This window comes from Diospyros lotus, chromosome 13, assembly GCF_014633365.1.
Source record: "Diospyros lotus cultivar Yz01 chromosome 13, ASM1463336v1, whole genome shotgun sequence".
In the NCBI taxonomy this organism is placed as follows: domain Eukaryota; kingdom Viridiplantae; phylum Streptophyta; class Magnoliopsida; order Ericales; family Ebenaceae; genus Diospyros; species Diospyros lotus.
Window position 1 is genome coordinate 38,244,787 of NC_068350.1, and position 26,079 is coordinate 38,270,865.

At 35.0% G+C, this 26,079-nt stretch overlaps 1 protein-coding gene across 1 annotated transcript; it reads left to right on the plus strand.

Moving 5' to 3' along the window:
• Positions 1–3,229: 3,229 nt before the first annotated feature.
• LOC127789024 (zinc finger protein WIP2-like) lies at positions 3,230–5,771 on the plus strand. Its single transcript, XM_052317764.1, has 2 exons — positions 3,230–3,929; positions 5,103–5,771. The coding sequence occupies exons 1-2, from the start codon at positions 3,303–3,305 to the stop codon at positions 5,541–5,543; spliced, it is 1,068 nt and encodes a 355-aa protein (XP_052173724.1). The 5' UTR covers positions 3,230–3,302; the 3' UTR covers positions 5,544–5,771.
• The last annotated feature ends 20,308 nt before the right edge of the window (positions 5,772–26,079 follow it).

Below are 26,079 nucleotides of genomic sequence, written 5' to 3' on the forward strand. Positions count from 1 at the left end.
TAGATAATAATTCAAGTATAAGTCTCTTATAATTGGTTTTTAATTCCTTCGTGATTTTACATTAGAGACGAAATTTTATCCATCTCTAAATATTTTTGAACTTAAAGATTGATTATATTTTCCTTTTCTATCGTCATTCGGTATTTAGAGACATATTTTATTCCACATCTAAAGATAGAGATGGACTTTAGAGATGAAAAAAATTCATCTCTAAATGTGTTTTTGGCGCTAGAGACTTTTTTTTGCCTCTATAGGTTGAAATGGCCTTAAAGGCCTGAATTCTTGGATAAATTCAAAAAATATCCGAATATCACAAATTCAAAACCTATTAATAAGTAATATCTGCAATTTCAACAATCACACCAATAATCCATAAAGGAAGAATTAACAAATTTCTCTAAATATAAAAAGTTCTGAATATTTAAAAGCATTATTCAAAGTTCTCAAAATATACATGGAAACAAATAACTAACAAATCCCATAGAAATGTCATAACATCAAAGCTCACCATACCCATGAGTGTCGACTGCTAGGTCACGATGAGTATAAATGGGTGGATCAGTTGGAGCAACAGACTAAGGTGAAACCTCTAAAAGGGTGGGAGTTGATGAAGGATAAGTTGGGGGCATCATATGGGCAATCCCCAAGTGCTAGAAAAGGGTGTATATTATTTCTTGTTGCTCGTACACCTCAATGGTCAAGCTAGCTAGATTGTTTGGCACATAATATCAAGCTCAAATTGAGACACAACTGCACTAAATGAAGTAACCATGTAATCAAGATAGGTTGTCCCTAGCCAAAATATGTGTCCCTTCATATTCCTTCTTACAATCACGTCTATATAAAAGTTGTTGTTAAAGGTAGCTGACAATTGACCATGAAAACTCCTATATGCAGATATGCATGATGAGTCTCTTTCTTTTCGTACATAAAAGGGGCATATGAAAGTAATGGCATAAGAGATTGTGAAGATCTAGAGACTAGAGAATTAGTCAATTGGTAGTAGATTGATTGGGTAGGAGAAAGGTTAAACCTTAAGTTTGAGAGGATTAGCTCGTAATTTTTTAATTTTTAATCTTAATATTTGATAAGTCCCGGTTCATTGGACTTATCAAATAAGGTCCAAGAGGTAGGGGTAGGATGGTAAATTGGCTGGCTAGCATAACAACCAGCAATGTGCATAAGAGATAGAGTGGAAAAATTGTTAGGTTGTTGTTACACAACAAGTGTGCATAACAGAATGTGGTTGAGGAGGAGAGATGGATATATGTAAAGGGTGAAGATATTAGGAGGGGGAGAAGATTTTGGTATTGGTTTCTTGAGAGAGTTAAAGATCTCTCGAATGCCGAGTTTTCTTCTTGTAATTGGATTAAGTTAGTGAATTGAATAGAAATTTCAGTGTTTTTTTTTTTTTTTCTGGTTCCTATCAATATTTTGGTAAAAAAAAATTTACACAAGCTTGACAAAATAAGTCTTTTTAAAATTTTTTTACTGTAATGTCAAAAATTGATAATAAAAAAAAAAAAAAAAAAAAAGCACACAAGTTGCTCAAACACAAGCATGCACAAGCAAACATGTATGTGTGACAACTAGCTCTGAGAATTGAGACACAATGGAGAACAAACCATTCCTCACCAGCCAAACTGCTGAAACCAACATAACCCTATAGAAACAACACATAAGTAATAAGAACAAACAATCCCAACCCAAAGGGCAATTTGGCAAGATTACTACAAGCACAATAGCCTACGACCTCTATTAGCAACAAAAGAAATACTTGAACACCACCTAAATCAAACAACAAAAGCTTGGGAAACCAAGAAAACTGAGCCCTACAAGAGAAAATAATGCTATTGAGGTCCCTCATAACCACACGCTTATGATGAGCATCGCTTGGATTTTTTGGGCTCACTAAGGTAGATTCCATCTAGGCATATGGATTTCACCATTGCAACTTCCGGTTGGAGATGTCCTACGAATGTCACATTTTGATCATAGCATAGAGTTGAACTAGCAATGGTTGCCCAAATTTGAAATGGTGACGCTTCATATATATATATAGCCTTATTTCACTAGAAGTACTGCATAGCTCAAGGCGTGGTAGTAGACTGTGCTTCAACAATTGAGCCAGTGCTTCAGCAATTAAGCTTAGGGACTCACAATCACAAGAACCATATGCTCTCCCTTGTGTGTGTGAGCATCACCTCGCTTCTCTTCTTCTTATCTACCAATGGAAGCCCATTCATCTTTAATCCAATATAAGAATTGGCGATGATCATTCTTTGCTGTCTAGATTTATAGTAATTGTTACATTACCCTTCTTGTTCAGAAGGGGATTCCCTTTGTAAGTTCTTGCTTTTCCAGTTTCTGATCGAACCACCACATTCTGTTCATAACTTATGGAGAATGTCCTTTTTGTGAGAGCAACCTTTGTAGGCAAACATTTATGAGCCCTTTTGTCATGGCTGTTATGAGTTTCCTCCTTGAGTCTTGATTCATGCTCCACAGATTGGATTTTTTTTTGGATAAAAAAGATCGAATTTTTCCCGAGCATAAAGTTTAGAGCTTCCAAATTTGAATCAAAGCACTATTTGTATCTCTTGAAATCTAAAGAGGACCCTTAAAATGAATGTAAGATGGATTTTCGCATCTGAATTTGCTTCTGAAAGATGTTGAGAAGATCAGAAAAAATTGAGTCTCTACTCCTAGAGAAAGAGAGAAGCATTAATTATATAATCCACATTTCATATAATTATTTCATTGACAAATAAATTATTGATATGAAAATTAACATATACTTAATCAAAGAAAATATACGAAAATTATATATGAGTAATTTAGCATAACATGATCAAAACTATGCTCATGGCCAAGCAATACATTTGATGACTCAATTTTACATCAAAACTACGCTCTTCCTCCCTGATTAATGAATTTGATTTTAATGCAAAAGATATTTTGTTTTACATAAGTAGATTAACAAATTAAACACAGCAAATTAAAATAGGGGAATTACCTTTCACATTATTTTCTCTTTTAGTTTTGGCAAGGTACATTAGATTTTGGTACAAAGCTCATCATAGAATGAAGTGTGTGAAAACAAAATAGAAATTAAATTGGAGGTGCAACACTGAAATAATATTAAATTAATTAACTTTCACTGGCACCTTTATCTTTTCCTTCACTTGCCTTTTCTTCTTTTAATTAATTTGTTGAGGGCAATCACTTCCCCACATCACTGTCCATTACCACTCCTCCTGTCCATCCATCTTCTCTCTCTCTCTCTCTCTCTCTCTCTCCCCATGGCTGATCCCTACTCAAATTTCTACTCTCACTGGTTCAGATTCAACCCTCTTCACCAGTACTTCTCTTCTTCAAACCCACCTCAACATCATCATCACCGCCACCATGGCTTTTCCAGCAGCAACAGTTCCACTGAACAGTACTGGCAACAAACCCCACCCCTCTCCCCTCCTCTCAGAGAAGCTTTGCCCCTTCTAAGCTTGAGCCCAACAAGACATGATGATGATGATGACGAAGAGCCAGCTGCTCAACCCTCCTGCTGCAGCACCATGGATGTGGACAAGAACAAATCCACAGAAGAAAGCCAATGCCAAGGCCACAGTAGTGATAATCTTTTCTTCAGTACTTCTACTGATAATGATGATGAAACTGCAGTTACTGTAGCACTGCACATAGGGCTTCCAAACCCTAGTGCTGCTGATCTGGCCTCGGTGCTCTCTTCTTCTTCCTCTTCCACTTATGCTGATCATAAAAGTGGAGATCATGATGATGTTTCCGGGTACCCCTTCAATAGGCTCAACAAGGGCCAGTATTGGATCCCTACCCCTTCCCAGATTCTCCTTGGTCCTACTCAGTTCTGCTGTCCTGTTTGCTACAAGACCTTCAACAGATACAACAACATGCAGGCAAGTCTCTAATCATCTCCTTATCTTGATCCATTCACCTTCGACGTCTCATGATTTGGAACTCTTTTTTTTTTTTTTTTTTTTTTTTATCTCAAGAAACCATCAAAGAGCGCAGAAAGCTTAATCCTTTTTACCATTTCCTTTTTAAAGATATGTTCTCAACTCGATCTCTTTTTCAGCTCAACATATAGTTAATCTTCCCAGACTGATCTCAATCTTCTGATCGAATTTTAAGGAAATTTGGGTTCTCTCTCTCTCTCTCTCTCTCTCTCTCTCTCTCTCTCTCTAGTTTCCAATTAATATTCCAAATTGATTTTTTGCATGGTTAATGGGTTGTGAAAATATCCATCTGATCCGAGCCTGAGATCGGTCCTTCATTGATGTGATTGAACACAGAAACAATGTTCCATATGCTTTTTCTAGACCTAAAAGTAACTGAGAATTTTGCAGTGTTTCAACTTGGCTCAGTTGATCTCCATAAAGGAACAGAATTTCCTCTTTCTAAAACTTCAGTCTGAAACACAGACATGAAGAGTCCATACATAATATTATTTTCCCACATATATATATATGTATATATAACTTCTTCCAGCAGACATCTTTGTCACTCAACTTCTACTTTGTTTTACAAGAACATTTCCGTATAGTTATAGACCACCTCTTTGTCTTCCTAAACTACAACCTATATTAACCCATTAGACCATATCTGACGAATGAAATAAATATTCAATGTTTCCCCCAACCGGAAGAACAATTAATTACACAAATAGTTGACTCTAACAACAGAAATACAGAAATCATGTAAGAAATTGAACAGTCCACAATTAGCCTTTCCTTAATTTCCTTGAGAATAACTTTCTGAGAGAAACTGCACAACTTTAATTCCTCCTTTTTTTTTGTAGTTTGGCTTAATTTTCATATGACAGGCATATGAAGTTGCAAACTTTATGGAAATGATTGGGTTAATTTTCTAAATTTTTTGGATAAATGGTTGCTTGTATATTAAGGGTACTAAATTGGATTACATTTATCTCTAAGTTTAGTTATCTTTGTTTAGGATATCTTGAGCTCAAACTCTTGATTATACGAGTTTATCACTTGTAGGAGCAGTACGAGTTTCATTATTTTGAATCTGATATTTTTCTAACAAATTAAATGTACATGCTCGTGCAGATGCATATGTGGGGGCACGGATCGCAGTATAGGAAAGGGCCAGAATCTTTAAAAGGGACTCAACCAACAGGCATGCTGAGGCTTCCATGCTATTGCTGTGCACCAGGTTGCAGGAACAACATAGATCACCCAAGGTCCAAGCCACTCAAAGATTTCAGAACCCTTCAAACCCACTACAAGAGGAAGCATGGAACCAAGCCCTTCATGTGCAGGAAATGTGGGAAGGCCTTTGCTGTGAGGGGAGATTGGAGGACCCATGAGAAGAACTGTGGCAAGCTTTGGTACTGCATTTGTGGCTCTGATTTCAAGCACAAGAGGTCCCTCAAAGACCACATTAAGGCCTTTGGCTACGGCCATGCAGCTTTCGGCATCGAAGAGGATCGGGATGATGATCATGAACCAGCATCAGAACTTGAGCAAGATGATGAATCCATGGGGTAGTGAATTAATTAACTAATTCCCTCATATGGGAATGATTTTTATATAACTATGAACATACAGGTAAGAGGCCACTTTTGATCCCAATGTAGAATCCAAAATTGAAACACATTATTCATCTCAGGCCTTCTTCACCTAAATCCTATTCTCTTTGCTTTCGTCAGCTTATCATGATTATTTCCTTAATTATCTTTGTTTATCATAAACTTTTTGATGAAATAATTGAAAAGAAAAAAGACAACTTTTTGTACATGGGAAGATTTATTTATATATATTTTTAAATTTTTTACCCCAATTACTAACTCCAAACACAGCATTAAAGTTTCCATTTTCAATGAGAGACCTTGTTCCAATCCATTGTTGGCCACCTCGGAACCAGAGGGGAGACAATGTGGGCAATAGAAATTGGTGACAAAGCCCCATAAATTGAGGCAAAGTTTGGCCAAGGTGACCTAGAATTTAGATATACAGAACACCTGAGGAATGCCTACTGAGAGATCATCTTTTATTTCAAATGCTTTATAGAGGAAAAGTATTTCCATTATGAATTTAAGAGTGTACCTCTAGTTATGATTTTTTGAAGTTCATGAGTATGGTAGGTTTTCAAATAGAGGGTTTTATATTATTTCTGAAAATATAAACAAAAAAAGCCCATTCTCAAGGGGGAGGAGGAGTTCCAACGCTTTTCATTTGCTAATCAGACTTGTACAGTTTTTTCTTCTCCTTTTTCGATGCTTTCTCCTGTTAGGATTGATCATACACCTATCGAACTTTATGCTAATTATATTCACAATTAAGTAACAAGTCGTAGATAAATAAGAAGAAGCAAATAGTCGTAGAGTGCATGTTTTTAAGCTAGGTGCATAAACATGGGGAAATCTTTTCTCCTGACAAATTATATAGATTCTTTTGTGTAGACAATATGATTTATAATTAATGAAAATGTGTACTTAAATCGTCTCTATGTAACAATATTTTTGTAATATATATCTTTAATTTTTCTAACTTATTATGTCTACGATACTTAAATATGTGGATCTAATTAAAAAATTCTCATCTTCTCGATTATCTCTTTTTACCTTCTTTTTTCAAGAAAAACTTAAAATTATGCATTTAACTATTTTTTTCCCTTTTAAGGAAACAACTTTGATTTAACTGAGGGAGAAAAGGCTGAATTAATGATTTCATGTGACGACAAGGAGACATATTAAAGCAAAATCTTGATTACTTTTGAGGAAATATATGATAGTACATATTCATGGATAATCCAACTGTCATTTGTGGTTAATGATTAATTTATCTTTTCATGATTAATAAAATGTTAAAATTTATTAAAAAAATTTAAATTTTATAATTTGGGATATTTAATTTTTTTCATAATTTTATTTTTTATCAGTAACACCTATTGACCTAATTTTTTTCAAAAAATGATCTCGATGCTCTAATTAATCTTAAAGAATTATACACAATTTTATTATTATAAATTAATTAAAAATAAAAATTCCAAACTTACCCCTGGAGGAAAGTCGTGTCAATTGATGATTTGAGACAAAAAGATTAAAAAAAAAAAGTGAAAAAATGAAACCACCAACCCAAAAAGAAATTAAGAAAATTTCATCAATTTTTAAAATTAAAAGTACAAACATAGTGTTTAAAAATTCAATCAAATATTTTATTTTCTAAGAAAAACAAGAAAATTCATAGAATGGTGTGTTTGAGAATTTAATCAAAAATTGTATTTATTGAGGGGAAAAACATGAATATTCGATCAAAATTTAATTCTTTGGAGATTGCTTAGCTTCTACAATTAAAAGATAAATTAAAAACTAATTTGAATTGGATTTTACTTAGGCTATGGACTTATTAGCCTTTTGATCTTTTTTAGAGATAAATTGAGATTTTGCTTAAATTTAGGGATTAATTAAGGTTAATAATTATATTTTTTTGCTAATTTTTCTTATTACTTATTGATGATGGGTATTGTTATAAAGTTTAGAATGACCCAACCCTAAGAGTTGGGCCTTTCCTAAGATCATGATGACTCTTTTTTTGGGCCCACTTGACAAGTCTCATCTCTATTGACCATGTAATCTTATCTAGACCACTCCTTCAATACGAATCACCTATATAAAAGTACAATATCCAATGAGTGAATTACGTTATTTATCACATTTTTATTATATCACTATTGCATCATTCTCTAGTATGATGACTGACTTGAGTGTCAAAAAACTTATCGAGAAATAGATCTTACATGTTCTCCTTTTTTTTTTTTTTCTTCTCACAGAAGTACTTGACACATGCTTGGGTCTAGAGATTACTAGGACAATCTCAAATTTGAAGACTATATACACAAGGAGGATACAAACAAATCATAAATGGGGTAGTGATTGGCTCTTCAACCCTTATCACTTCGCAAATCATGAATTGATACCATTTTTCTCCACTTTAGGGTAAGTTTAGTATTTTTATTTTTAATTATTTATAATAATAGAATTGTGTATAATTCTTTAAGATTAATTGGAGTATTGTGATCATTTTCTATTTTTAACATGTAAATATAGTTTTTTGGTCGGAAACAATGTCAAATGGAGTTATCGATCAAAAATAAAATTATAAGAGGTTAAGCGCCCAAATTATAAACTTTTAGGAGATTTAGTAGATTTTAGCTAATAATAAAATTTTATTTTTATGTCTAAACATTTTTTGTTAATTGCATTTATGCTGATATATAATTTCATCTATTTTAACACTAACAAATGAAAACTATTTAGGTAGAGAAAAAAAAAGTGCATCTAAAGCACCTTGGCAGATAAAAGGACCATAAATATTTCCTCTTATCTTAGAAGAAGTAGATTATTTTAGCAAAAAAAAAAAAGGATTAGAGATGTGATGATGAAGGGAAAGATCATCAAGTATGCTCGAGTTTGAATTCTCTTGCAAGGGTATAGAGTTTTGTTTATCAATATAATCTCCGACAATCAACTTAGTATTCAAAAATGAGTGAAATAAATAACATTCAACTCAAATATGTTTTTTTTATTGAGCTTTTATCTCTTATATAAGCTAAACTTATAATAATCAAGCGAGATTCTCGACAAGATCTCTAATTGATATCTTCAATCTTCAGGAGAGATTTTTTAATAGTGAGTTTTTTTGTCGAAATATCTAATAAAATATTCGTCACTTTCTATTCAGCAAAATATATATCCGACTTTAATAATTAACAAGACATATAACAAATCACATCAAACTCTTTTAAAAAGAGTCTCGAGGGTAAATTGTAAAAAAATCATAATTCAGGAGGCACATCAGGATGCAAATTAAATCAAAATTATGGGACGATTCCTGGCTTGAACATGATAGGGTGGGAGTAAATCCCAATAATAATTCAAATTAAATGTTGTCGATGAGATGGTCTTTCCATGCTGCAAATACATCAGCTTTTTGGGGGGTGCTTATGATCCCTTTTGCTTTGGTCAGTGGAGAGATGTGCTCTCTTTAGTTTGATGGATGGAACACATACCATTTGAGATTCACTGTTTCTCGGAAAATTCATAGCAAATGATTAGCTTTCCCGGGAAACAAACAGGGAGTGAAGGAGAATAATTTGCATAACAATATAATATAATTGGATTAGATTAGAAAGATGGGAAGGTACGAGCAATGTTTAATGATGGTACTAATGATATGACATGTTGATAAAGTTTGGATATACTAATGATAATGAATTAACCAAAATGTTATTTAATATAATATTTTGTGGTATTTGTGAAAAATGTAGGAAAGAGCAAGAGGATGGATGAAAATAACAATATAAATATATAACATATTAATATATGAGTGTTGTAAAAAAGTATAATAATTGAATGTATAAATAATATTTTTGATGAACTAATAGATCTTCTTGGCAAGTTTGCATGGATGGATACGAGGGGGTGGAAATCGACGCAGTGTCACTAGGGTTGCAAATGAACCCAATCGTTTGCTAGCTACTCAACATTTGTCTCAATAAAACTTTGTTCAAGTCTGTTCATTAAAGTAAATGAGTATAGATTAAGTTTATTTTTGAATTTCAATTTGTAATTAAGTTAAGTCTGATCTCAATAAAAATCGAGTCATTAAATTTTGTGAACAGATTCGATTAGAGGATTGTGGGCATATTCAATTAGAAGTTTACGAATAAATTCGTGAATAGGTTTATTATAGATATATTAGTAAATTTATTTATAATTTTATAAAATATATTAATTTCATCTCTAATCTAAAAGTTTATCTCTAAGATAGACATAAAGACGAAATAATTTCTCTCTACACAAGATTGGGGTTTATTCCTCTATCTCTTCTTTCCTTCTCCATTTTTCTTGAATCTCACCTCAGTTTTTTTTCTCGAATCTCAACAATATCCCTCGCATTCGTTGTTGTCGTCATTATTTGTCTCCCTCAACTTCGTCTTCGCTACCTCTAGACTCTGCCATCCTTCTTCGTTACCTCTACCATTTGCAATCACCTTCATCGCATTCGTTACTGTTGTTGCAATTGCTACCTTCGCCATTTGACACTGTCACTATTGCCCCATTATCTCGTTATTGTTCCCTTTTCTTGGCCATTGGAACCTCATCAGGATCTCAAGCTCAAGCTTAGCTCCCCATAAGCTAAATGAGCTACTTGCAAGCTAAGCTCGAGCTTAATATTTTATTTTATTTTTTACAAAATTGACTTTGAGTTCAATAAAACTCAGCACGATTGCACCCTTAAATGTCCATAGAAATTTGGTTACAATGGTGGTTGGGCTAATTCAAATATAATTAAACTAATAGTTGTCCTTTAGAATATGACCAATGAAAGTATGACATGAGGATTCCTTGGAGATTTAAAGGTTGAAATGTCAAAAAATTGTCATAAAAATAACTTGATTGTAGTAGCCAACATTAATAACAACTTCTTTTTGATTATTTATTGGCTCTCCATAACACTAATGTAATGCACATAGTCAAGTCCTACATCATCGCTCATTTTAGTATTATAAATCTAAATCTAAGGGTGTTCATTCGATCCTTATTGAACTAAAAACAAATTTTTTTAAAAAGTCGAACCAAAGACCAAACTAATTGGGGTTAGGATCGAAGTCATTCAATCTGGTCCAATTTAATCTCATTTTTTTCTTGTTTTCACTCGATCTCAAACCACAATTTAAACACTTCTAAAGAAGTCATTTTAAAGATAAAATAAATTTATAATAAAATTAAAAGACCCAAAAAAAAAACACAAAAAATATATTAACAAGGAATGTAAGAAGTACCTAACATGGACTCCACGCTCTGATCATCAATGCAACTGTAGAATGAAATGACATCTCAGTAACACTTAATTTGACCAGTCATTGATGATTGATTCATCCATTCACTCTCTCTCTCTCTCTCTCTCTCTCTCACTCTATGAGTGGACTCTATCTTTGGATTGATATAGAGCCTGCAATTCCTCCCTTTGGTGATCACAGTATGCTGCTGGTCTTTGAGACCAATAATGGCAATGGGGGAATGCATTAATATATTATATTTTATTAAAAATATCACAATTAAATATTTAAGTAATATTTTATTTAATATATATGTTGTCACTTGAATATAAAATTAAATTTATTGATTGAAAATATCGTTGTTGTCTTCGTCATAATCTAACCGGTTAGATTTTGTAAGAAAGAGAATGATCAGAAGATGTAAGAAAGTTTTTGTGTAAATATTCTGATATTTAAGTCAAATATTAAAAACTCGAATATTGTAGTGAAATCAGTATCAGATGTTATTTTAAGGCTTCATACTCATTCAGTGAGACATTTTGAGGAATTGTTTCGAAGGCTCCAGGGACTTCATACGAAGCAATCTCTAATAGTCTAGGATTAGGAGGGCTATTGACATGAAGATCCTCTTCGTCGTCTCTATTACTTGTGACTTGAGATCGTGTAAAAACCATTTTAATATCCTTAGGCTTTTTGAATATTTTTCACAAATGGCACCAATTTTTGTGTTCGAGCAACAACAATATATATTTTAAAATATTATTTATATATATATATATTTGATAAGAGTTGAGTCTTAACGACAAAGATCTAGTGAAGAAAACTGGTGAGGCTGCCATAAGATTGACTTTAACTACTAGTCATTGTTAGTTCATGTCCATGATGAGGCTCCGAGCCAATTTATAAACTCGAGCTTGAGCTCACCTCTTTTTGACAAGGCTAGCCTAGACTCGAGCTAGACAAGAGGTTGAGCATTTGTCTATGATCGACAACAACAGTAAGAAGTGGTGGTGAGTAGCAAGCAATGAGTGGCGGTAAGTGACGACAAGTGAAGACAAAGGGTGTGCAGTGACGACAAGCAAAAATCAATAGCACACAACAGGCAACGACAAAGCAGCAGAAGGCGATAACTAGCAGTGATTCAACCTCAAATGGAGGCTTGCAGCAGTGTCTGGGATGAGAGTTAGTTAGTCGAAGAAGAGAGAAAGCACTACCAGATGAGAGAAAGAGAAGGCAAGCCAATGGACAATAGCTATTAGTCGGAGAAGAAGAGGAGACGCAAGCCATAGAAAAATAGGAGACGAAGATGCAAGCGAGAAAGAGAGAGAGAGAGAAAGGAACATGTAAAGGCGAATGCTAGGGTTTTCTAATTAACGGAGAGAAGAACAAACAAAGATTGGATTACCTTTGATTAAAAGCCTTTTCTTATTTTCTACCATTTTTCAGTCCTTTAGAACACAAGTCTTGAGAGAAAACAAACCTATTTTGTAATATTTAATAACAACCTTTGTTATATTTAATAGAATTTTTTAAACATAAATAATTTATTAGTGATATTTTTAATTATTATTAATCTCATATTATTTTTATTTTTATTTTTATTATTTAACTCTGAACATTGAGACATGGGGCAATGACCCAAACAAGATCTACCTCGATCCAACCCAACTCTTCACTCATCCAAACTAACTCATGCAGTAATAACTCTTCACGTATGTTATATAGAAGTAGAAATTCTAAAAGATGAATACATTATTTATTTCATATTATATATTATTTTGCTCTATTTTTAACATTGAGATTGACTTAATCATCAAGAAAATATATATGAAAACATCGAGCTCCGACTATACAATTCGAACAAATTTGAAAGGAAATAGCTCAAACCCAAAAATAACTACCAAACACAGCCAACCTTAGACAAATTAAATGTGGATCTACTTCAAGTATCATCTGTGTTGTAATTAATTAAACTACTAAAACATGGGTATCTGTGGATGAGACTTAACCGCATGCATGGCAGAGTTACAGGAAGAATGCTCACATGCATCCATGCAGATTGACAAGACTATCTTTCTTTTTGTTCTGTTTGTCCGTTTTCTTGCCTGCCAAACAGTTGAGCTCAGCTTTTTCTTCTACTTAAAATCCCAAGAACCTTTTCCTTTTCCTTTTCCTTTTCCTCCCCCCACCCCCACCTACATATATTACTCAATGCATGTTTTATGTAAATTAATATAAATATATAATATATTAATACACAAATATTATTAAAAGTGTCACTAAATGAATGTCTAAATAATATTTTCGTATATGGCGCTTAGATCTATGAAGCGCATTTAATATACTTTATTTTTAACACTAAATATTTTTATTAATTGATAATAATGTATCATATTTAAGATTGATTTAAAAGTTTATGGGGCCCTAAGTGATAAGTGGCCAGCGGTAGGTGGTAGCGACACAGCCGACCATATCTTACTCTCACTCTTTCTCACTCTCTTGTCGTCCAACGCGAGCATTGAGCAACATCATTACCGCCTAATCGACGACAACACGTCTGCCATCTCTTACTCTTGGTCTTTTTTCTTCAACCGGGGACCACGTCTCTTGTTCTTGTTGGTGTTCATTGTCTCTTTTCGTCGACGTTCGTTGTTTCCTTTCTCCATCATCTCTCTCATTCTCCGACATTTTTTTTGACGTCTTTTGTCCTTCTTCTTGTGTACCATATTCTTAGGACCCTTTCTTTTTTGGGATTCTAAGCATAGGCCTTATAGTAACCTATATCTTAAGTTAATCTTGATCGTATTTTGAAATATTTTACTAACTAATAAAAATATTTAAATATTAAAAATAAAATACATTAAATACATCTTAACAAATACTCTTAAAACACTTGTCGGCAAAACCCATGTATACACAAAAGAACATATTTATCCTCTCTTTTGTATTCAGATTATTATGATACAAAGGAGACAACTTTATCTCCCTTAGCTCGAATCACAAGCTTGTCTATACATCCATGTTTTATTAAGAGCTTTATTAAAAGCAACCCTTATTTTATCATCCCAAGACATAGGTATATTATAACAGAGATTTCATTTTCTTTTTCAATAAAATGAACTTTATGAGGCAATGAAGACCAATAAAATCAAAACTTTGTTTTGGTTTGTATACATGTTATATATATTCTATGTAACATCATTCCGAGGTTGATTCTCGACCAAATCCATATTTTTGTTTTTATATTTTTATTTTTTTTTTTTATAATCATTCGACCTTCTCATTATTTTAATTACACTTCTAAATCTAATTTTTTAGTCAATTTAATATTTATACTTTTGAGTTTTTTTTTTTTTTGTATGACAACTAATTTTTTTGTTATTTTAATTATAGTTGTGGACCTACATTTTCGAATCGATTTAATCCATATACTTTCATATGTAAAATAAAATGAAATAAGATGACAAAGTACACTTCACACTCTGTTCAAGTTAAAGAATTAAATTAATTAAAAAATGTAAGTATAGAAGTATAATCAAAACAATGAAAAATTTGAATTATCACATAAAAAAAATCAAAATACATAAAATTAAACTAAGTCAAAAATATATATATATGAATTTAATTAAAATAACGAAAAATTTAAATAACTATAAAAAAAATAAAAATATAAATTTGACCGTCGATTCTCTTTTTTTAACTCTTTTCAATAATAAATCGATTTATTCATAAAATTTTAGATATTTATCTAAAAAATAAGGGTAATAAATGTGATAGGACACACCATTTGAAAGAAAGTATGGGCTATTCCCATGAAAGGAGACACAAAGTAGGTGCATGGTCCCTTGGTGCTTGCTAGTTAAGAATGTGCATACTTCCATGTCCCCCATGTATATTTAAATTAAAGAAAGATAAATCTTTAATCATTTTCTTTCTGATCAATAATGTGTAACCTTCCATCAATGAATAGTTATTCCAATAACTTGAATAATAACTAGTAATTCATCTATATCATAAAAATAAAAAAAATATTAAAAAAATAAGAAATAAGTTTTTTTATAAATATAATTTTTAATATAAAAATTATTGAAAAATAATTATTTAATTAAATATAAACATAAATTACATAATTTATTCAAATAAAAAAAATAAACTCAAGTTGTTTCTGTCTCTAAAGTGATTGTCGAGATAACAAATACATAAATTATTATGTTTTTAATGTGATCATAAAATATAAATATATTTTTAATATTTTCTAATATTACGAAATCGATTCAATATATTTTTGAAATTACAAAAATAACTTAATTTTTTTATATATATATTTCTTAACATTTTGGAGTATGAAACGTTTTAGAAATATCAAAACTACATTGTTTCGATGTTTACATACATGACACCCCTCACAAAGCATATTGCTTCTCTTTTTTTCTTTTTCTTTTTGTTCTCACACTTTTAGTAGCTTAAGCCAACAAAATTGGCAAAAGTTTAGTCTAGCCAACAAAACTAAAACAGAAATAAATCTTAATATATTATGTTATTTACATGTAAAAATTCTTGTGTTATAAATTATGGTTTTTTTTTTTTCCAATTTTCCTTTTGGTCACAAAGTCTTTATTATATATTCAAGCATATAATATATAGTCTTCTTTTCTTTTCTTTTTTCTAAGTAAAATATTGAGAAGAGATAGCCTACCCAATGCTCCAATAGACTGCATATAATAGGATATGATTACAGAAAATACATACCATAACAAATAGGGACAAACCCTAAACAATATAAACCCAAGAAAAAAATAGTCACATAAGACAAAAGAACATTTGTTCATCAAAACAACTATCACTATATATATATATATATATATATATATATGACCCAGCATCATCAGTGAAGACATTAGTCTTAAAATATTAGTTTTTTTTCTCTCATTATGATAATTGGTCCGGGGACAAAGATTTACTTAAGAGACCCCAATGAGTAAAGTAAAAGGGAAAAGGCAAAATCAAAAGAAGAAGAAGACATAAGAAAAATCTTGACTCATAATCAAAGTTTGAAAAGAAGAGAAAGTGAAATAACAAGAGAAGAGAAGACACATAAATTCTTCTTTTGGACTATACCTAGAGAGAGCTCTTCCCCCCACCACCCCAGCCTGCCTTGTGCTTCCATTGATCCCGGCCCACTGCTTCTGCTACAGTTGCCTTGCTTTGGTATTTGCAGATTCTCCGATTACTGTGCTTTGGGTATCTTTGTTTATAGGAATGTCTCTGAATAGCGGCTTCGTAGTGAAGAAATTAAGCATAAGGGCATATCTTTTAATTCTAAGGGCACCCTATCCAGTTATATACATTTATGCATATAGAATCTAGTTGCCCAATCACTGGAGACTAGCTTCCTAGATAAACCACCATATCAGTTAAAGCTAAGTAAAAACCCAAATCAACAGACCTCACAAGAACTGTTCTGAAGGGAATATGTATGGTGATTCAAAGAACTTTTTGCAATTCAATTGGGAAAACACTGATTATACACACACACACATATATATATATATATGTATACGTGTAAATGTATTTATATGCATTACCGACTCATTGCAATAAGGATGCTTACACAGATACTACAGGTCATTTTGTCCTATATATATGCTGCATGGTTTGAAGATACTCTACAAAACTGATCATTTCCAGCTTGATATATAGAACAAAACAAGTCTGATGGGGCAGTTCAATTACTGTGGATAGCTTTATGTGCAAAGGATACAAAGAGAACCCAATCATAAGCAAGTTAGTGGTACAGTAATGAGAGTTTTTTTTTTTAATAAAAATAAGTCCATTTTTTATTCTTTTTGAAACAGTTAGATTATATTCGTTAAGTTAAAATTTGAGGAAATTATTGATTTGATATACTAGCACTAGCACTCTTTGTTTTTCTTTTTCTTCCCAAGTTTCCAAATTCTAAAAAGATAAATTATGTCAAGTCTTATGTAATTGGTGAACCCAGTCAATGCAAGAGGCTCGGTCTATTGTACGCAGTCTTATTTTTAATAAGCAAAGAGGCTATTTGTTTACTTGAACCTATAACCTTCACTTGACAATAGAGCAATCTTACCGCTGTGCCAAAACCAACTTTCTCAAGTCTTGAATAATTAATCAAGATTATTTATACTTTCATCCTAGATCCAAATTCTTCTAAACAAATTGAGACTACTTGGCTAACCATGACAATGACAGGTCAATCAATTTGTCGTCTACAATTAAGAATCTAAACAGTTGCTTTTCTGCTTGTTATTCCAATGTTCCATGGGGACAAAAATGCAGAACCATACTGTTCTTGAGTACCTTACATTTTCACCTTTACTCCATAATAACAGTGTACAAGTTACCATGCAAGACATGCACATAATCACACATGATTATTAGACAAAACATATATATGTATAATATAAGCACTGATTGGCAGTAAATCAAACCTTTTCTTAACTCTACTTTAAACTTTTCCTAGTTAAAGGGATTGAAGGAGGCACTATAATCTGCCTTGTCTAAGCATTGATTGGGGAATCAAATGATATGTATCACTCTTTGGAGGCCAGAAGGAAATGCCCATTAAATGTAGGACCCCTTTTGAATATGATAGGTCCCGGGATCATTAAATCTCTCTTTGTAAAAGAACAAATGGGAGAAAATAAATGGGGGACCTTTTTCTTTCGAAAAGAGCACTGTCACCAGCTTCCTAGAAGGATCCGTTTCTCTGGCATTATTTATAAGCTTAATCAAAAGTTAACAAAGAAAGTGAAAAGAGAATCAAGCAACCCTTTTATTATCATAGAATGGCAAAGCTACGAATGATCATATCTAATGACGAACAGCACTACTGTATATGATAAACATGATAAAGATTTTAGGTTTGAGGTAGAATATATATGAACCAGTTTCGGAAATGAAAGGAGACAATTTTTAAACTTATTTATCATATACATGAAGCAGTTCTGTTTGATATTATTATTTTGCATCCTAAGCCTAGAATATAGAACTTGTAAGCTGCGAGATGGAGACGTTAAGAACCTAATAATGGGAATGAGCTTGAGAAGTAAAAAGCAGGCATTGCAACCCATGAAGCCATGAGCACAAAAGGAAGCAAAAGGAACTTGAAATTTTATTTATTTTTTCTTCTTGTTCTTAGCACTTAGCACTAATATTATTGCTTACATTCTAAACTTACACGAAGAACAACAACTCAGGCTTTAATGCCATTGGCTGATGTCAACTATATGAATTGTACCTTTCTATTTTTTTTAGCTAGAATAGATATTAAGGCCAAAACCTGCAAAAGAAAAAACCGGACAGACAAAGCTGGCTAGACACACACAAAGGTCAAATCCAAAACAGGAAAAAGCAGAGACATCGCCTCAAAAGAGCAAAGATCAACATAACAAAGAAAAGGAGCAGCAATAACCTGGGAACATACGAGAATGGCAGGTGAGAGCACCGAGCCATCATATGGCAAGAGGGCTAAATTAATTAGCTTTTGCCTCCTGAAGTAGGGTGGGGAAATGACCCAAGAGGGCCACAGCTGGCTCGTAGGCAGTGCCAATCTTGCCAAAACTAGAAAGCCCAAGATGCTTGCAACAGGAAGAAGCAAAAAAAGCTAAGTCCAGCCAGCAAGAAAACAGTTACCCACAAGAGTACCTAAACTAACACATATAACACTACAGCTACATAACCACAAATCACAAAGCAAGGAACAAAACTACCAGAGAACCAAGGCAAAGCAATTGCCATGGGGATCTTCCTTCCTCTTCGTCGTTTTCATCAACAGTCACTCAAACGAAAGCCACAAAAAACCAAATGGAGCCATTCCATCTTCCCGTGCAATGAAAAGGGGCAAAGCCTTTAGATCTATCTTTCTAATGATCTCTATTCATGAATCATGACCGTATGTTTTGTAAGACCATTATATCTTTTGCCATATTTTAGAATTCAAAAATAAAATATTCGACGATCTTTATGTTGGTTGTTACCCTTTTCCTTTATATAGAGTTGGGACCAGCACCCAATTCTCGTAGAAATTTACTTGAATTCTAACCCTAAAACCTCTAAAAAGAAAAAAAAAAAAAAATTAACCTGCAATATGAAGAAGTTAGGTAAATGGAAGTCCCTCTGGATACCAAAGATGAGGGTGGCCAATCAATATCTTTTGTCTAGTTCCTAATTTTGTAAGTGGCAGGAAGGAGCCCTATATATGTGTGTGTATATGCTCTTTTCTCTTCCTTTGATATCTGGCACTTAGGCAGCTGTTGCCAACTCCGGACATATAGAACAAGGACAAGAGGCTCAAACTGACATATGGTAGTGGCTCTGCATTATATGATCACGTTCAAGTAATAAAGCACAAACAGATACGTAGTATCTGTACCCACAATAGTAGCCTACTGTAGGTTATGTTGTGCTCTCTCTATGTTAGCATACGGGAAGTAGAAGTAGAAGTATGGTGGCACACAGGTCAATTCATCAGAAACAAAAATACAGTGGCTTCATTCAGTGTTAAGCAAGCAGATTGAGTGATCTGTGCCATTCATTGAGCCAACAAATTTAAGGGTTGCCACAAACAACACATTTTTCTCCCCAAACATTGGGTCGTATGCCTATGCAGCTGTCTCATTTATTTATAACTTATTTGCTTCTGTTCTATTATACAACCATATAAAGTTTTGAGATTGATTTTATATATCAGGTTAGACACATACATATATTTTGTTCAAATTCATTCAAGAGAGTTTTTTTTTTTTTTTTTTGGGGGGGGGGGGGGGTTGATTTAATGAAATATTCTGATGTGAAACTTAATAATGCTCTATATCATCAATTATTTTTTATAATTTCCTTTAGCAATCAATTAAAATATAATTCTTATAGTTTCATCTAAATCTTCCCCCAACAGAAGAGTAATTTCTTTATGACATCTCCAACAGAAGAAAATGATGCCCATACTCTCTTACCTAACAAGCAACAGAAGCACTGCCCATAAGATGCTTCACAGAAATTTTCTGCTAGAATGATCATGCTATGTTAGCACCACCATAACTGGGCAGAGAAATGGGATAGAAGTTCTTTGTGAAGATTACATTTCGAGTGTCTAGTGGGATAGAAGTTCTTTGTGAACATTACATTTCGAGTGTCTAACCATGTGATGTGTACGCAGTATCCCTAAATAGAAATGACCGACTTTATTCATATTGAATTTTTTGGAGCACTGTCCAGACAATGAATTAATTTACTTGCCAAGAGAAAGAACTTCCCATTCAGTTTCCACCCTCTTCCATTCTGCAAACTGAAAAGAAAAAATGCCAAGCAGATCTAACATACCACTTGAGATGTTTTCCTCACACGTGGTCAGGTAGGTAAACTCCCTTGTGTTGGTAGTTCCTTACTTGGATGTCGTGTGGGTAGCACACCAGTCTGCTTGCATCACTCGACTAGGATTCGACCCTGGCCAGATAGGAACCAGAGTCGCTTGCGAGTCAGGAAGAAACGTAGTCACTCCCTTCTTACCCATTTCATAAAAAATGGGAATCTTTGATTAATGTTCCTTTTACAGCACTGGCTTAGCTTAATATTTCAAGACTCCATTCTTGGGATTACCACCCTTACGTGATCCCCGTCGCTCGTGCTCTTGATTTCGACAAAAGAGATAAATCGCAGACGAGCCTTTGACCCTTACATAGGCTGAGTATCGAACTCGTGACCTACTGGTACTAACCCAACATATCACTTGCTCACCACTTAACTTATGTCCTGGGGGCATTCAGGACTCCATTCTTGGTTATAGCCTGCCAAGTCTTGCAATCAATTTCATTCATTGTCTCTGTTAGAATAATTAGTATTATTGTATATATGGTAATCATTGTATGTATGTTTTATTTGTAATTAAATTAAGTCCATAGGTTAAGCCTGTAAGTGTTTAAAGCCCATTATACCTATTATAAATAATAAGTTAAGAGAAGCTAATTTCTTAAGTTTTTTTCTCATAATTATTTTCTCACATGGTATTAGAGCCACCGGTGAGAAAAATCCTAACCATTGTTGTGTATCTTTTTCTAATGACCTTCAAACCCTAACCGCAGTGTTCGAAAATTCAGCCTGAGTGGCCACCTAGGTGTTAGGCGGCCACTGGCCACGGCGAATAAGGGCTGGTCGGCACCCTAGGCGCCGGGTCCAATTAATCGAGCCACAGCGCCACCTAGACGGCTGAGGCGGCGCCTAACCGCCTAGGTCGCGCCCAACCTGGGCCGATCTTTCACCCCTTCCCTTTCTCTATTTCCCCTTTCCCTTCCTCTCTCTGGTCATTCATCGCGGGTCGTCTCTCTCTCTCGCCGCCGATCTCGTCTCTTAGTCGTTCGCCGCCGCCGCCGTTGATCTCGTCTCTTGGCCGGTATGTATCCATCTTCCTCCGCCTCTGATCTCGTCTTCCTCCGCTATGCATGCTGCAGCTGCTCGCTGCTTGTTGCCTGCAAGCTTGCGTTGCTGCCTGCGTTGGCAACAAGCTTGTTGTTATCTATAATACATTAATACCAATTCATTAGATAGTTCATTAGGAAAAAAAAACAACTATTTTTCCTAGTCGCCGCCTGGGCACTAGGCCCCAGCCTGGCGCCCGACTAGCGCCTAGCGCGTTTTTGAACACTGCCTAGCCGTCACTATCACCGTCACCATCGCTGCCCATACTAGAACCCCACTATCCGGCCACTACTTGTCAACACCGCCACCACCCTAAGGTTTGCCGCCACTAGATCGGACACCGTCGAAGACTCGCCGCCACCTCCATGTGCCGGCACGTGACAATGTGTCCGTCGGTCGATTCTCTCAGGCTTCTCCAGATCTGATCTCCGACGACCTCTAAAACTATTTTCGGTGTCAAAGTCCTCGCCATGTCTGATCTCAATGACACAGTTTCTGTCAGGGCTACTCCCACTCCAACATCTATTGCCCCTGCTACCTCTCAATCCTTTACTGTCTCCAATCTTGAGACGGCCAATATTACCACTATCAAGTTAATAGAATCTGTCAATTATCTCTCATGGGCAGCCTCTATCAAAATGTGGTTCAAGGGGCAAGGCCAAGCAGATCATCTTACCACAAAGGCTGAAAGTGTGCCAAAAGCTAATCGGGCTAGATGGGAACAAGTTGATGCCCAGTTGTCATAGGAGTCTATTGACCCGTCCATCATGCAGCTCTTTCACCCCTTTGAAACTTGTGTTAATGTGTGGAAGGAAGCTGAAGAGTATTATACAAACGACATCCAACATTTGTACACTGTGGTCTTTAATATCAAGAATCTCAAACAGGAGTCATCTATGGAATCTTATCTGGGGCAAGTTCGGGCTCTCATGCAAGAATTTGATGCTCTTCTTCCTCTTACTACAACCCGCACCAAACAGATTGCTTAACAAGAGAAGTTTTTTATGGTTGTTGCTATCTTCGGCCTGAAACTAGAGTTTGACGCCATTAGGCATAAAATCTTAACTAGCTCCGCTAATCCTACCATGAAGGACTCTTTTAAAAGGTTGTTGAATATGGCAGGTGTGCATAGTATGTCATTTTCTTCTCATGTTGTTCCTCCAGTCGAATCTTTAGCTCTTGTGTTTCAAGCTTCCACCATAGGAGGAACTAGAAGACACAATAATAGTCACCCACGTCCACAGTATACCTTTTGTAAGAAACTGAGTCATCTTGAGGACAAATGCTGGAAGAAACATGGTCAGTCAGCTGCTCCACCTGCATCATCTACCAGTGCAGCTCATGTATTTCAGAGCGATCCTAGGTCCTGCTCAATCTCCACCAGGTTCACAATTGGTACCTATGTTTGCAACTGAGTATGATGCATTCCTAAAGTTCTAGGCCACCCAGTTGTCTCATCCTAGTAATCCCGTTGCTTGTGTTGCTCAAGGGTCATCTGTTAATCCTTGGATTATAGATTCTAGCGCCACTAACCATATGTGTGGTAATGAACTTCTTTTCTCCTTACTTACCTATTCTAATACCTAGCCTACTGTTACCCTGGCTGATGGTACCAAAACTGCAGTTAAAGGGATCAACCAAATCACACCCACCTCGTCTTTCTCATTAAATTCTGTTTTATATGTTCCTGATAGTACTTTTAATTTGATTTCAATTAGCCAACTCACCAAAACCCTTAACTGTTCTATTATCTTTACTTCTACCTCTGTTTGTGTTCAGGACCAGGGTACAGCGCGGACGATTGGCGTCGGGCGTGAGTCACAGGGTCACTATCATCTTGTTGTGCCTAGTTCGCCGATAGCATGCACCAATGCCACTTCCCCATATCTTCTCCACTATAGTCTCGGTCATCCTACCCTCTCCAAACTGAAGAAATTAGTTCCTAGTTTGTCGTCATTATCCATGTTTAATTGTGACTCATGTCAGCGTGGTAAACACGCTCGTAATTATTTTTTCTCACCGGGTCAATAATAGGGCTAAGGCTCCCTTTTCCCTTGTGCACTCTGATGCATGGGGGCCCAGTTGCGCTAATTTTACTCTTGGTTTTTCATATTTCGTTACTTTTATTGATGACTTTTCTCGTTGCACTTGGTTGTTTCTTATGAAGAGTCAGTCCGAGTTGTTTTCTCTCTTTCAAACATTTACTACTGAAATAAAAACACAGTTTGGAGTTTCTATACGTGTCTTATATAGTGATAATGCCCTTGAGTATTTTTCTTCTCAATTTACTACATTTATGACTGCTAATGGCATCCTGTATCAATCCTCTTGTCCTTACACGCCTCAACAAAATGGTGTTGTTGGGCGTAAGAATCACCATCTTATTGAGACTATACGAACTCTCATTTTACATGCCAATCTTCCCACCAAATTTTGGGGCAATGTTGTTCTAACTACATGTTATCTAATCATCTTCAGTGTTACAGGACCAAATTCCTCATTCCCTTTTGCTCCCTACACAGCCGCTTTATTTTGTTCCTCTTCGTATTTTTGGATGTATATGTTTTGTGCATTCTCTTTCACCTGGACAGGATAAGCTTGCTGCCAAATCTCTCAAGTGTATCTTCCTCAGCTATTCCCGATTGCAGAAAGGCTATAAGCATTACTCTCCTGAGCAAAACCGTTATTTTCTATCTACTGATGTCACACTCTTTGAACAATAGTCTTTCTTTCCGGTTGCTCAAATTAATTCACAGAGTCTTCACCAGGTTTTTCCTATTCCTTTTTCTTTTCTTCCACTATCCTCATCAAGTCCGTCTGTCTCCTCTGTGTCGCCTACCCTACCATTTTCCAGTTCACCTTCCCCGGCTCCTCCACTTCTTACATATCACCATCGTCCTCATCCCGCTATCGGCGCCAGCATTCCTCCAGCCAAGAACTCTCTTGACTCACTCTCTTCGTCCGTGGTCCATCTTGCCCCAAATCCTAAGCCCAACAATCTCCCTATTGCTCTTCACAAAGGTACACGGTCTACTCATAATCCCCATCATATTTATAATTTTTTATGCTATGACTGTTTGTCTCCTTCTTATAGTGCCTTTATTTCAAGTCTTTCCTCTATTTCTATTCCTAAAACCACATGTGAAGCTTTGTCCCATCCTAGTTGGTGCCAGGCTATGTTAGATGAGATTAACGCCTTACATTCGAACGATACTTGAGATTTGGTGTCTTTACCACTAGGAAAGACTCATGTTGGTTGCCGATGGGTATTCACTTCCAAAGTGGGTCATGATGGACAAGTGAAACAACTTAAGACCTGTTTGGTTTCCAAAGGCTTTACACAGATCTATGGGCTGGATTATAGTGATACCTTCTCTCATGTTGCGAAAATGGCCTCTGTTCGACTCTTTCTCTCTCTGGCTGTCACGTGTCATTGGTCATTCTATCAGCTTGATATTAAAAATGTCTTTCTTCATGGTGAATTACAGAAAGAGGTATATATGGAGCAACCACCTAGTTTTGTTGCTCAGGGGGAGTCAAATGTAATCTGCAAACTCAAGAAGTCTCTCTATGATCTGAAACAATCTCTACGGGCATGGTTTGGCAGGTTCATCACTATGGTTCAAGCCTTTAGTCTCACTCAAAGTGAAGTTGATCACTCAGTTTTCTATCACTATTCTTCTTCCTTATGTATCTATTTTGTTGTTTATGTAGATGACATTATTATTACAGGGAGTGATTAGGTTAGAATACAAAAGCTAAATGAACATCTACATCAACATTTTCATACCAAAGACCTAGGCCGACTTTGGTATTTCTTGGGTATTGAAGTTGCTCAATCAAGAGATGGTATCTCAATTTCTCAAAGGAATTATGCCCTTAATATCTTAAAAGAAACTATGCCCTTAATATCTTAAAAGAAACTAGTATGGTGAACTGCAAACCAGTTGACACCCCAATGGATCCGAATGTCTGACTCTTGCCAGGACAGGGGGAGTTTTATTCAGATCTTGGAAGGTATAGAAGACTAGTAGGCAAGTTGAACTATCTCACAGTCACTCATCTCGACATTGCTTTTGTTGTGAGTGTAGTTAGTCAGTTCCTCAGTTCTCCATGTGATTCTCACTGGGATGCTATTATCCAGATTCTGAGATATATCAAAAGAACGCTAGCTAAAGGGCTACTCTATGAGGATAAGGGACACACAGATATTTGTTGTTATGCAGATGCAGATTGGGTAGGATCTCCTTTTGATCGTCGGTCAACCTCTTGGTATTGTGTCTTGTGGGAGGAAATCTGATTTTTTGGAAAAGTAAAAAACATAATGTAGTAGCTAGATCTAGTCCAAAGGCAAAGTATCGGGCTATGGCTAATGCAACTTGTGAACTCATCTAGCTTAAACAACTCTTGCAGGAACTCAAGTTTTGTGAAGTGTCCCCTATGAAGCTTGTTTGTGATAATTAGGTTGCCTTACACATTGTTTCCAATCTAGTGTTCCATGAGTGGACTAAGCATATTGAAATCGACTGTCACTTTATTAGAGAAAAGCTGGTTGAAAGTGTTATTATTACAAAGTTTGTTAACTCCAATAATCAACTTGCAGATATCTTCACCAAGTCTCTAAAGGGTCCTCAAGTAGAATATATTTGTAACAAGCTTAGTACATATGATATCTATGCTCCAACTTGAGGGAGAGTATTAGAATTATTAGTATTATTGAATATATTGTAATTATTGTATGTGTGTTTTATTTGTAATTAGGTTAAGCCCATAGGTTAAACCCGTAAA